Source organism: Adiantum capillus-veneris, chromosome 27 (assembly GCF_014529385.1).
Source record: "Adiantum capillus-veneris isolate H3 chromosome 27, ASM1452938v2, whole genome shotgun sequence".
Taxonomy (NCBI): domain Eukaryota; kingdom Viridiplantae; phylum Streptophyta; class Polypodiopsida; order Polypodiales; family Pteridaceae; genus Adiantum; species Adiantum capillus-veneris.
In genome coordinates, this window is record NC_140957.1 from 40,799,702 (window position 1) to 40,812,989 (window position 13,288).

General features: G+C 44.7%; 1 protein-coding gene across 2 annotated transcripts in view; it reads left to right on the top strand.

The window, feature by feature from the left end:
• Positions 1-253: 253 nt before the first annotated feature.
• Positions 254-13,288, top strand: part of LOC147421834 (uncharacterized) — a 40,837-nt gene continuing 27,802 nt past the window's right edge. The window contains exons 1-2 of one of the 2 annotated variants that reach the window (XM_086502755.1): positions 254-762; positions 872-964. In XM_086502755.1, coding sequence (XP_086358881.1) covers positions 328-762; positions 872-964 — 528 coding nt within the window. In that variant the 5' untranslated portion in view covers positions 254-327. The remainder of the gene's footprint in view (positions 763-871; positions 965-13,288) is intronic. The other variant, XM_086502756.1, reaches the window with a different exon arrangement.

The following is a 13,288-nucleotide window of genomic DNA, read 5'->3' on the forward strand; positions in this document are numbered from 1 at the left end:
GGAAGAAAGTGGAGGTGGACAAGCGAAGCGTAGCATGCACTACGATCGAGTATATGTAGCCACACAAGCGTACATCAACAACAACCTTGGCCACACAAGTTGATATTTTCAGCCAGCATCTATGATACCGTCCACATGGATATCAACACACTTCGAATTAGCAAGAGACAAATTAGCCAAATTTTTACTCTACAAAACTAATAACATAAAACTAAACACAATAAATGTACCAATTTTAAGTCTCTTCTACAAGCTCCTGCACATCCTATCGCAGTTTACTCATTGTTTTGGCTGTATTCTTTAATTTTCGTCACCGAGTCGCGCCTGATGGTGTTTTTGAGGTCTCGCACGCGCACAGGGGCAGACCGTTTGTTTCAGCCATCGCCAATCTTTGATGGCGGAACTTTTCCCACCTTTAGATACAAGGCACGGATACTTCAGTGCACAGTTTTTGACCCCGAACAGGCTGTGCTTTTTGCTCCTTTTATAGGTTTCGTGGCTCCCACGGCAGGTTTCACTGGGGAGGGATGCACTATTAAGGCTGCTATAGAAGATTCGTGCAGAAAACTCATTTCTTATATTGAGTACCGCGTAGCGGGTGGATTGCTCCCATTTCATCCCGAATGCATTCGGAGTCACCTCAGATGTCTGCGAGAGTACGACATGTTTGAGGGAGAGTGGGAGCTTTTGACGATTGATGCATGGGGCGACTTTGCGTGGGGAGAGCGAGTGGATTTTGACATTGTAGCAGAGATTGATCAGGTAATTTGATAATATTTGTAAATTTGTCGTACTTTAATAAAAGCTTTAGTTTGTGTCTTTGTTTGTATTGCTCGGTTGTAAAGCTACATATGTGATTATTTTTTGCTAGGTTGCCGGTATTGTCAGACAGGTGGGGTGGCGGAAGCAAGGTCAGACACAGTGGCACATATGGAGAGAGCCTTCTTTCTTGGCTTTGAGTTAGGTATGTATACTTGTACGTTGCGATTTTTATGTGTTTCGATTGTGTGTTTTATGAAAATCTTCATGTAATTAGTAAGCTAAATAAAGGCCAAATAAACATATGAGACTTGACACCATTCTTGGTAAAACATAATAATACCTAAATTTCTAACCAGAAAGGGTATTGAACTTAATGGATAACTAGGATACAACCTCAATGATATGAAAAGAAAACGTTGAGATACAAGAATGAGGAGGACACAATATTGGGAGAAAGTGATGTGAGTTATCCCATGAATTCTCACATACAACATTACATCTTCGCAGAGGTGGGGTTTAGATAGTCGGCTGGTTTGTGTGTGTACTGCCTATGTAAGGTAGATTTGCTACATCGGATACTTCAATCATGTGTGCATTGCCATGTATTGTTGGTAAGATGTAGTAAGACTACAATGGGCGGTCGTTCAAAGCTTAAGGCTAGATTAAATTTTATTAGCAGCTTCGGGCTCTCCATGGGACCAGCGTTGAGGGCACATATCACCCGCATGAGGTTCTTTCTCCTTTCGAAGATCAGATCAGCCAGCATTTTTGCAAATCTGCCAGCGTATTGCAAAAGCCAGGCAAGCGATGGCACTTGGAGAGTTTTCATCGCGGAGGACCTTCTCCACCTACGTTTTTTTACTTCTTCCATTCGCGTTTTTGCTTGTGGCTATCAACGCTATCTTTTTGGGACTTTTCGACCTTGGGAAAACCCCTCTGCTCCATCTTCGTTTTCAGCTAGATCTGCGTTTCTGGGATCTGTTGCGTTTTTGGACAGCAAGGCAGCGTTTGCTGCACATAGGGTGAGCGCTGGGCCTTGCCCGCTACAGATCTGGCCTTCATCACCGGCTTGGCATCCAGTGCCTTGCTGGCCCGTATCCTCTCCATTTCCACCAGATTTCAACCATTCCCCACTGCTGTTTTTTCTCTGTTTACAGTCCTCTGACGGCTGTGCACACAGAGATAAACCCTTTCTAGACCCTCTGCACCATCGAGCATGTTGAAAATTAGTGGACAGCAGCATTTTCATCACCTCGTAGTTGCGTTTTTGGGTGCATAGCAGCCACATGGCTTGTGTTTTTTACAGAGGATGAGGTTACCTCCTGCCAGGATACCATCCGATGGTGGTCCGTGTGGTCTCTCAGTGACTGCTGCAGTACACGGTATCTTCGATGTCGGCTTGATCATCTACGGGTGTATGATCCTTGGGAGATCCATTCATTCCAGCCATCATTCGGCGGTTGCGCACTCCAGATGGGGGTGGTCACTTGTGGTTTGCTATGGACACACCTATGCACTCATAAGAGGAGTTCATACGAGATATGGCCATGCTCATGGCATATGGGATTCCGAAATTCCCAGAGACAACACCACCATCTTGGGTGGACAGGCACTTACCACTTGACCTCGACATGTCAGATCACTTGCTTACGGAGAGCATCTACATGGACCTAGGGAGAGGATCTTGGATCTCTTCTTGGACAGGTTCATTGCTTGGATCTACAGACTGAAGTGGGACTTCAGTGCTTTGAACTCTCTTGGAGAGAATCAACGATGTGTCCTTCAGATTGAAGTTGAGAGATCATTGGAGGATTCACAATGCATTTCACATGAGTCTATTGAGATCTTTCAAAGGTTAGGTGCCAGAGGAAGCAGCCAAAGGTCGAAGAAACAGAGGGGATTCTTCGGCCTGAGTAGATTCTAGTGCACAAGGACAGAAAGGTGAAGGGAAATTTGGTCCGTAGATATTTGGTCAAGTTCTGGAATTATCTGAAACCGGCTTGCCACATGGCGAGCCAATGAAACTGCAAACACGACTGAAAACTGAAAAGAGACTCGTACATTTTACCGACACATTACGATGAGAAGGCGGAGTTCCTTCTTATGAAGCATTGGCCCTCAAGACGAGCTCCCCCAAAGGGTATTTCTTTATCTTTAATTTGCAAAGGTTACAACTCTTGATTGGCTCGGCTCCAGAGCACTCGCGGGCATAGAGTGTACACGGGCTCGTCCTCGACGCAGGCTCAATATTTATAGGCCCCAAAGAGCTTGCTTTATTTGTGAAAGCACAGTTCAAAAAGCAATAACAATTTACGTTTTTGCTTTAAAAGGCCCAAAAAGCTTGTATCCGAGATCTCAACGTGGATGACGATGTAAACATGGAGATGTATGTCATGTTTATATATGTTAGGTGCAGCGGAATGAATGTTTGCGCTTTGCTCAAGATGAGTGATTCATATTTGCTCAAGGTTCCTTTTAGTTCTTATGGAAGGGAGAGCCTTCCATTCTTAATGGAGAGTGCTATGATCACGAACAAAGTGAGTGGACACTGTGCGTGCAAGTGTATGAGACTAAGAGATAGAGAGAAGAGAGATACGACACCAGAGACGTTGTAAAACCCTCCTCCGAAGGCCCCACACTCGTCGGCGAGAGTGGTCTACTTATGATTGCACAAATGGGTACAATGATGATGCATGGAGTGATGCAACTCGAGGCTATGTCGGTGACGACGACAGGGATGGCGACATTGACCTAAGGGCTGAAATCTGCAAGCTTTTAACGGCTGTCCAAAAACGCTATCTGCTGAAAATGCTGCTGAAAAACGTAGGTTTGGCTGCGTTTTTGGGAGGCTGAAATTCTTGACAAAAACGCTGATATGCTGCTGCTTCTGAAGCTGAAAAACGCTGCTTATATGATGCTGAAAACGCTGCTGAATTTGCTGTCGTTAGGGCTGAAAACGCTGGTAGTTGCAAACCAAAAACGCTAGAGATGCTGGTCTTTCCAAAACGCTAGGGAATGGAGTTGTTGGCGATGATGCTTGGGAGTGGAAACGCTAGATGCAAGGGAGCTGCTGCGGTCCACGATTACTGAAAACGCAAAGGCAAGATGGGGGCTAGCGATGAGCAAAATGCTAGGGCTGATGGGGTCTTGAGGGTTCTTGCTGAGAAGGTGCCTGTTGAGCGTGGAGCTCCTGCTGCCTCTTCTGCCATTTAGTGCTAACTTTTATATATTTTCTTACCCAAATTGCCCTACCTACTTTTGTTGTGAAGTCACTTAAATTAATAAGTGGAAAAATAGGCTAAATGCACTGGAAAATTCCCCTGATGGAATCTGATGGATTCTGATGGGAATACTGATGATCATGCTGCATGCACCCAGAGGATATGCATTTATACTAAGTGTCTGGCCATGCACGGTCTACGTAGTACGAATAGACTCACAAAAAGTGCCAGATCACTTCTAATCTAGATTGACTGGACTGACTGAACCTTGATCATGCTGTAGCTTGTCCACGAACACATAGGGTTGGATGATCGGTTCGTCTTGGATGATCTGTTCGAGAGCCAAGATCGGTTCTTCCTGGATGATCGAATCGTCCTGCGGGGGTTCTTTGGACCTCGACTCGAAAGCCAAGATCGATTCTTCGTGATTGATCGAATCTGCAATGATGTTAGCTGCGCTAGAGAAAGTATCAACTAACACATCATCCTTCTTGTGAAAAATCACATCTTCTTCATGCAACTCATCATGCTTGTGAGAAATCACATCTTGATAATGCAAATCATCATGCTTATCATTGTCAATCAAATCATCATCATGCTTCTCATAATCATGCAAATCCTGTGTATCATGCTTTGGAGAAGAAGAGACTGAGAGAGTCTCCTTTTCCCGAATCTCTTGCATCGGTGCCTGCACTTGAGAAAAAAATTGCAAGAACTCTTTCATGTGTTGGTCGCTCTTTTCTTTGAGGGCTTTGTTCTCGCGATCAAATTCTGCTTGTCTTGCTTTGTTCTCTCGATCAAATTTGGCTTCACTTTCTTTTTCTTCCAAGTCGTACTAACGCTCTATGGCTTCCATTCTTGCATCGAATTCACGATCTATGGCTGCCCTTCTTTCTTCGTAGTCGAACTTCCTGTCCATAAACAACTGCGGCAACTCCTTCATAGGAGTTAGTGCAATCCTTGTCGTAGATGGGGAAGGGGGAGGGTCGGAAAAACCTCCTGGTGGGGAAAATTCTTCTTCGCCTCTCTCATGCTCATCACCTCCAAGCGAAGTATCCATTCCGCTTCGAGTGATGACCATCCTGAAGTCGTGGGTTCTTGTGGGTTCTTGGGGTGTTGGGTTCTTAAGTTCACGAGGAACTTGGGTTCTTGCGGGTCTTGGGTTCTTGAGGGTCTTGAGGTTCTTGAAGTTTTCTTTCGCTTGCAATCTGTGTTTGAGAAGGATCTTCTCCTCACCTGAGTTCTACTCCTTTCCGTGGGCGCACCCCTTGGCGGCCTTGCGCTCACACCAAGGTTGCTTTTTCCCACCTCACGTCGTTGGCCGGCCGCTAAGTGCATGGTCCGCTCTCAATGAGTGAAAAGAGACACAAGGGGAGGCTGGACAAGCCCTTCTTTCCTGGGATTCCTGTCACTCTTCAGAAACACGATTAGGAATCGACACGCTCAAGCGAACTTGGGTTCGTGCGACCGCAACAAGCAAAAAAAATTCTTGTGATTCTTGTGGTTCTTTCCTTGAGTGATACAGAACACTGCCAAAGCTCTGATACCAATGTTAGGTGCAGCGGAATGAATGTTTGCGCTTTGCTCAAGATGAGTGATCCATATTTGCTCAAGGTTCCTTTTGGTTCTTATGGAAAGGAGAGCCTTCCGTTCTTAATGGAGAGTGCTATCATCACGAACAAAGTGAGTGGACACTGTGCGTGCAAGTGTATGAGACTGAGAGATAGAGAGAAGAGAGATACGACACCAGAGACGACGTAAAACCCTCCTCCGAAGGCCCCACTCTCGTCGGCGAGAGTGGTCTACTTATGATTGCACAAATGGGTACAATGATGATGCATGGACTGATGCAACTCGAGGCTATGTCGTTGACGACGAACGGGGATGGCGACACTGACCTAAGGGCTGAAATCTGCAAGCTTTTAACGGCTGTCCAAAAATGCTATCTGCTGAAAATCTAGGCCCCTTTGGGGCTGCTGAAAAACGCAGGTTTGACTGCGTTTTTGGGAGGCTGAAATTCTTGACAAAAACGCTGATATGCTGTTGCTTTTGAGGCTGAAAAATGCTGCTTATATGATGCTGAAAACGCTGCTGAATCTGCTGTCGTTAGGTCTGAAAATGTTGGTAGTTGCAAACCAAAAACGCTAGAGATGCTGGTCTTTCCAAAACGCTAGGGAACGGAACTGCTGGCGATGATGCTTGGGAGTGGAAACGCTAGATGCAAGGGAGCTGCTGCGGTCCAGGATTGCTGAAAACGCCAAGGCAAGATGGGGGCTGGCGATGAGCAAAACGCTAGGGCTAATGGGTTCTTGAGGGTTCTTGCTGAGAAGGTGCCTGTTGAGCGTGGAGCTCCTGGTGCCTCTTCTGCCATTTAGTGCTAACTTTGGTTTGCTTATATATTTTCTTACCCAAATTGCCCTACCTACTTTTGTTGGGAAGTCACTTAAGTTAATAAGTGAAAAATGTCAAAAACATGGAAAATAGGCTAAATGCACTGGAAAATTCCCCTGATGGAATCTGATGGATTCTGATGGGAATGCTAATGATCATGCTGTGTGCAACCAGAGGATATGCATCTATACTAAGTGATTGGGCATGCACGGTCTACGAATAGACTCACAAAAGCCAGATCACTTCTAATCTAGACTGGCTGGTCTGACTGAACCCTGATCATGCTGTAGCTTGTCCACGGACACATAGGGTTGGATGTGTCACGTGACAATAAATGAGGTCTCAACGGGGAATAAGATATGAATGTGATTGTGTAATATGGTGTGGATCAATGCTCATTTGGGGTCTGTAGACATCTAGAGACATTGGCCATTGGGTCTTTGTACGATGTGGACAAGGGTGACTTTCATTTGGAGGCACTATATCGTGAAGCATGCTCCATGGTTGTGATGCCATGCGTGAGTACTGTCTTGTGTGGATAGTAAATGAGTATGCATGACCGTTGTTAGTGTTTGCTTTTTTGATGATCTTTTTGCAAGTGTAATTGAAGCGATTATCCTTCTTTTATAGGGGGGTATGTCACAAAATTGATGACGTGTCATATCGTCGGCCGCTTTAACTGAAGAGAAACCGCCAAAGTGGAGGAGAAAGATTAAAACTGCGATGTTGATGTAGCAGCCTGGGACTTGCGACGTGAATTATGCTGAGAATCACTGTGCTGACATGGCACTGAATGGACAGGCCGAGGTGGTTGATGTTCCTGCGCATGCTTTCTGGGTGCTATGCTTTCTAGAGCCATAAAGCAGGTGCTTTATGCCTTGGTAGGTGGTTTATATACAGGGCTTGCAAGCCTATTTGGGTATCAGTCCAAGAGAGACAAGCCCGTGTAATTGGAGCCCGTGCCTCAACGTGTTGAGCACTCGGGAGTTGTATCTTATGCAGATTAAGGATAAAGAAATACCCTTGGGGGGCGCATGGCAAAGGGCCAATACCTCTGGAGAACGAACTCCGCCTTCAGCTTCTTGAGTATTGTTGTTGTTTTGCAGATTGTTCTCGCATTCTTTGTTCTACTATCATTTGTGGGCTTTCTGTAGAAATACTGCCTTGTTGGGTGATGCGCGGATTTCAACTTTGCAGCTAGTTCTGGTGAAACAAAGTTCGCCTTCGCACCACTGTCAAAGAAAATCAAGTACTCCTTATCTTGAACTTTTTCCCATGCTTTGGCAGTTCTTAAGAGTCATCCTCTTTCCACAAACCCAAAATATCCGAAACTAAACCAACATTGGTCTTGACTTTCTTGCCCTTTCTGTCTTTTGGTGCTTTTGAGGTCTCTGCAACGCCGATATCATTCTTCTTGGCCTTGGTTTGGACAAGCATTATGTCCTTGAACGTCACACCCAAAGCCTGGACATGTCCAACAATTTAGGTTTACTAGTTCCGTAACCCTCTTACATAATTGGTTTGTACACTCTCATCCAACCACATAAAATTTGTTACTTCAGTATCCACATCTTCCTCCTCGGAATGGTCACCCTAGAGGAGATCATGACCGCCATTCAGGCGGCTAATGAAGCATCAGAAGCACGCATGATAGCCCAATTTGACGTCTTAGAGAGACAGATCAATGACATCCAGGTGCAAATGCATAACATGCAGGGAGACTTAGGGATTCTCCAAGGACAGGGTACCGACTCGGTGATCCAAATGGAGTTGTTATCCAACACACGTCATGATCCAACAGCAAGTGACAGCCCTACAAGAATGTAGTCCAGCACAGAGTTGGGGAAACACAGGACGGCAGGTACCCCCGAATCAGACCAGGTTGTCTCCTATAGTAGAGGAGAAGGAGGAGGTCGTGGATGGGACCGACTCCGATGCAGAGGAGGATGACTGTCACAAAAATACGGAAGCGTAAACTGACGTTTAATTGCACTTCAAATACTCAAGAGAATTAGAGGGAGCGAGAAAACTTGACACTTCACTGGGGAACAGAAGATGGGCTGGTCCCCCCCCATAAAGAGAATATCTTTATTACTAAGGGAGAATCTTTACAAGCACAGGAACGGGGCATACGCCCGTCCTCTATTCTTTCTTTTGTTCTGTTCTGACTACTGACTGAGAAAGTGTTTCCACTTTCTTACTGCTTAGGGGATTTCCCCTCTTCTGCGAGACTGGTTGGAAGCTCTCGAAAAGAGAGTCTATCTTTCGAAACAGCTCATCGGAAGCTCTCACAGAGGAGAGTCCATCTTCCGTTATGTGTTGCCTTCATGCTCATTCATTCATGCATCAAACACAAAAGAGAAACAAGCAAAATGCACACGCACATGCTTGCTGTAATTTTCTGCACATAACCTGAAATTCTTACCTGTGCACACCCCTACGCCGAAACAGAGGTCTTCTTCGCGATGGAATCGCGCCAAACTTGATGTAGACTTAGGATAAGGAGAGAGAAGAGAATTTCTATGGCTGATCTGCTGAAAACAGCCCTAATCTAGGTGATTAGGGGCTGAAAACAGAGAATTACAGCAGCCGCACTCTGCTAAGAGAGCGTCTACGGCAGCTTCTCGCGATGAAACTTCACCAGAAGGTGTCTATGACTGTGAGATCCCTTGTTCTTGACAATGGGAGCACAAGGCTACCACATATGTCGCAAGGGGCTGCTCTCAAGCTTCAATGGAGGGCTCCACCGCGTAGAGCACGCTCACATTAGGGGGGGTAGGTGCACTGCCAGCCCTGAAAATGGGGGAGGGGGGCTCCTAAATAGCCATCAGGGAGAGGGGGCGCTAGGAAGAGAGAGAGGGTGAGAGTGAGAGTGAGAGAGAGTTAGTTTGCATTGGTAAGTGTGCCACTTGGCACACTTACTTTAGAAACTTAAAAACCATTCAACTTTTGACTTTAAAAACTTCTAGCTCATTAATTAAAAATGTGCAACTAACTAACAAATGCTACCAATGATTCTTTTATGAGAACACCAAAGGTCTGCCGGCGCAATGCCGCACTGGCACTGCACCGCCTTTACCTATTCACACTTGTCCGGCCGCCTGCGCGGGCACGGACCGTTAAATTTAATTTAACGAAACTTATCCTAAGGCTTTATTAGCTTTATTATCCTTAGGGTCACTGTTCTAAGGACCCCATCTCATTCATGTGCTTGTACTGACGCGCGTATTTTTCTGAGGCTACTGCTTACCCCTTTCTGAAGACCCGATTTCCCAATCACTAGGGCTTCAGGGTAATTTCTGCTAAGGTCCCTCTGAGGTGTTCCAGCCCGCATTTAGGCTCACCTGAGGCCTTAGAACTGCTAGGTCTATTCTGGTGTGCACACAACTAATTAGATAATTCTTTTCTCGTAAATAAATTAATTATTTACAAAGTCTGACTTAGTTACATCCCTCTTGGTTCTAAACAGTTGACCTCAGCTGTAGAGCGTCAACATAACTGTGTAAGATGTCAGGGTAGTCCTTGAGATTGGACTCAGTCATCCACTTTGCATCTAAAGGAGTGTAATTCTTGAACTTGACTAAATACTTTCGATGTAGACTCCCCGACTTGAGTTGTCTCTCCGAGTGGTGTATTATCTGTTCAGGTTGAAGGATTTCCTCAGTCTCTTCGACTTCTGGAGGATCTTCTTGTACGGGCGCCACTGGAGGAGGTCCAACATATGGTCGGAGGAGACTGACATGAAAAGCATTGTGGATGCGTCAGTTAGAAGGCAAATCCAATCTGAAAGTCACATCATTGACTTTATCTGTAATTTTGAAAGGGCCGTAAAATCTATGGGAAAGTTTGACAACTTTCCCTTTGCCGACCCGCCTTTTCAATCTAGCTTTCTCAAACCGAAGCAGGACATATTGTCCTTTTTCAAGATTGAGATTCCTTCCGTGCTTGTCTGCTTTTCTCTTCTGTTGCTCTTGAGTTCGAAGAATCGCTTGCTTTACTTGTTGATGGGCAATATCAATATTGCGCACAAATTCATGTGCAGCGAAGATGTTTTCTTTGGTCACCATAATAGGAAGTAAGAGTGGCTTCCCATAAATAATTTCGAAAGGGGCTTTACCAGTTGAGGAATGTATGGTATTATTATACGCAAACTCAACTATTGGTAAGTACTGTTCCCATTCGGATTGTCGTTCCGAAACATAGCACTTGAGGAGATCTAAAACAGTGGCATTAGCGATTTCGCTTTGACCATCTGTTTGAGGATGATAAGCTGATGAAAAATCAAGCTTAGTTCCCAAGTTTTCAAACAATGCCTGCCAAAATAGACTAGTCATGCGGGGATCTCTATCGCTGACAATAGTCTTTGGCAATCCATGGTGTTTAAAAATCTGAGCTAGAAATATTCTAGCCATGTGATCAGCTTTGATCGTCTTCTTTACTGGAAGAAAATGGGCTTGCTTACTGAATCTGTCTACGATAGTCGAGATTGCATCATTTCCATTCTTGGATCGAGGAAGATCCGTAATAAAATCCATGGCAATACTTTCCCATGGCGTGTTAGGCACAGGGAGCGGCTGAAGCTTGCCATAAACTTTATGTCTGTCATATTTCACTTTTTGGCATACTAAACACTCACGTACATGTTTTTCAATGTCCGCACGGAGTGTTGGGCAAAAGAAATACCTTTCGAGGGCACTAGTGGTGGAAGCAATTCCCCGATGCCCGGCATAAGGAGAATTATGTGCTTCATCCATCACCTTTTGTCGTAAGGGCTGAGCTATGCATATTACTTGTCGACGATAGAGTGTATTATCCCTGATAGAATAAGGTGGCTTTGAGTGACCAGCTTGAAGATCTGCCCAAATTGTGGCGAAATCTGGATCTTGAGGATACATCTCGCTGAGAGATTCTAGTTCCTCATGATAAATTGTTGTTAGTGCATTGATCTTTGGACGCCTGGAGAGAGCATCTGCAGCTGCATTCTTTGTTCCAGAAGTGTGTAAAATCTGAAAACGAAACATTGAAAGAAAGTTGGCCCATCTCATCTGCTTTTCTGATAACTTTCTCTGTGTGAGAAAGTAGCGAAGACTTTGATGATCTGTCTTGATAATAAAATCAGCTCCTAATAGATAGTGTTTCCAAATGGAAAGAGCATGAATTACTGCCAGTAGCTCTTTTTCGTATATGGAGGCATGCAACTCTGCATCTTTAAGGCGCCGACTTTCATAGGCTATCGCGTGACCCTCTTGGTTCAGAACTGCTCCTACACAATCTCCAGATGCATCGTAGTATACCTGGAAAGGTTTGCGAAGATTAGGGATGGTGAGAACAGGTCCGTGACCGAGTAGATACTTAAGCTTTTCGAAAGCTTGTTTTTGTCCAAACCCCCAATGGAATGGAATCCGCTTCTTTGTCAGGTCATGGAGGGGACCTGCTATCGCGGCAAAAGCTCGAATGAAACGCCGATAATAAGAACAGAGGCCAAGGAAACTTCGTACATCATGTACTGTAGTTGGCGTAGGCTATTCTACAACTGCTTGAATCTTATCAGGGTCCATTCTCACCTGGTTGTGAGATACTATATGGCCCAAATAGTGGATTTCTTTTAGAAAGAACTCACTCTTCTTAGCATTCACAAATAATTTGTGTTTGCGTAATTCTTCAAACACTAAGGCGGGATGCTTATAGTGTTCGTCTTCCGTCTCTGAGAAGATTAAGACGTCATCAAAGAAAATGCCTGTAAAGCTTCTGTATGAGTGGAAGATTCTATCCATCATTCTATTGAATGTAGCTGGTGCATTAGTGAGCCCAAAAGGCATCACTAGAAATTCATACAACCCGAAGGTTGTTCTAAATGAAGTCTTATGCACATCCTGAGGAGCTATGCGGATTTGATGATAACCGCTCTTCAAGTCTATACGACTAAAGACACTGGCTCCTTGTAACTTATCAAGAATGTCGTCAATCCGAGGGATTGGAAATCGATTCTTGATTGTGATCTTGTTTAGAGATCTATAGTCTATGCACATGCGGAATGTGCCATCCTTTTTCTGTACTAGCAAGACAGGTGAACAATATGGAGAAGTACTAGGCCTTATTAAGCCCTTCTCCAAAAGTTCGTTAACCTGCTTGAGAATTTCCTCTTGTTGCATTAGACTAACTCGATAAGGGGGCTGATTTGGAGGAGAACTTCCTGGGATCAAATCAATGGTATGATCCTCAGGTCCTGAAGGTGGGAGTTCATTTGGAAGTTCATCTGCAAAACAATCTTTATATCTTTCTATTAACTTAAGTCTTTTTTGCTCTAAAGAGGAAGAAAGTTGTGAAACAGACACATCTCTCTCTCTTGCAAAAATCAAGTACGCTGAAACACACTTTTTCATTTCTTTCTTGATGGCAATGTGGTTGGCGATAGGAATAAGCCAATCACCTGCATCTGCAAGTACAAGATACTCCTTTCCTTTATGAGCAAAAGATAAGGTTTTCTGAACATAGTCAGGAATGGGATGCATCTTGTAGTGCCAAGGCATTCCCAAGATAACATCGCATCCTTCAAGTGAAGCTAGTAAGAAAAACTCTTGATCCTTGTAGCCGTCGACCTTTAGATTCAACTTCCCTATGATTGGAGTAGTGTTTGAGTTCTGCCCTTTGAAAGCAGATTGCGCTTGAATAGAGACTCCAAAACGATTGGGCTGCAAGTTCAGGTCGTCAGCTAGCTTGGTAGAGATGAAGTTGTCTGTACTACCAGGGTCAAACAAAATAAGAGCCCGTTGGTTGTTGATACTACCCCATGCTTTGAGAAGAGCTCTTTCTTTTCCATCCTTGGTTGTATTTCCCTGTACATCTGGGACTGCATTGGAAGAGGGTGGTTGTGGAGGTTTGGTTGGACAGTCACCCTTCATATGACCAACTTG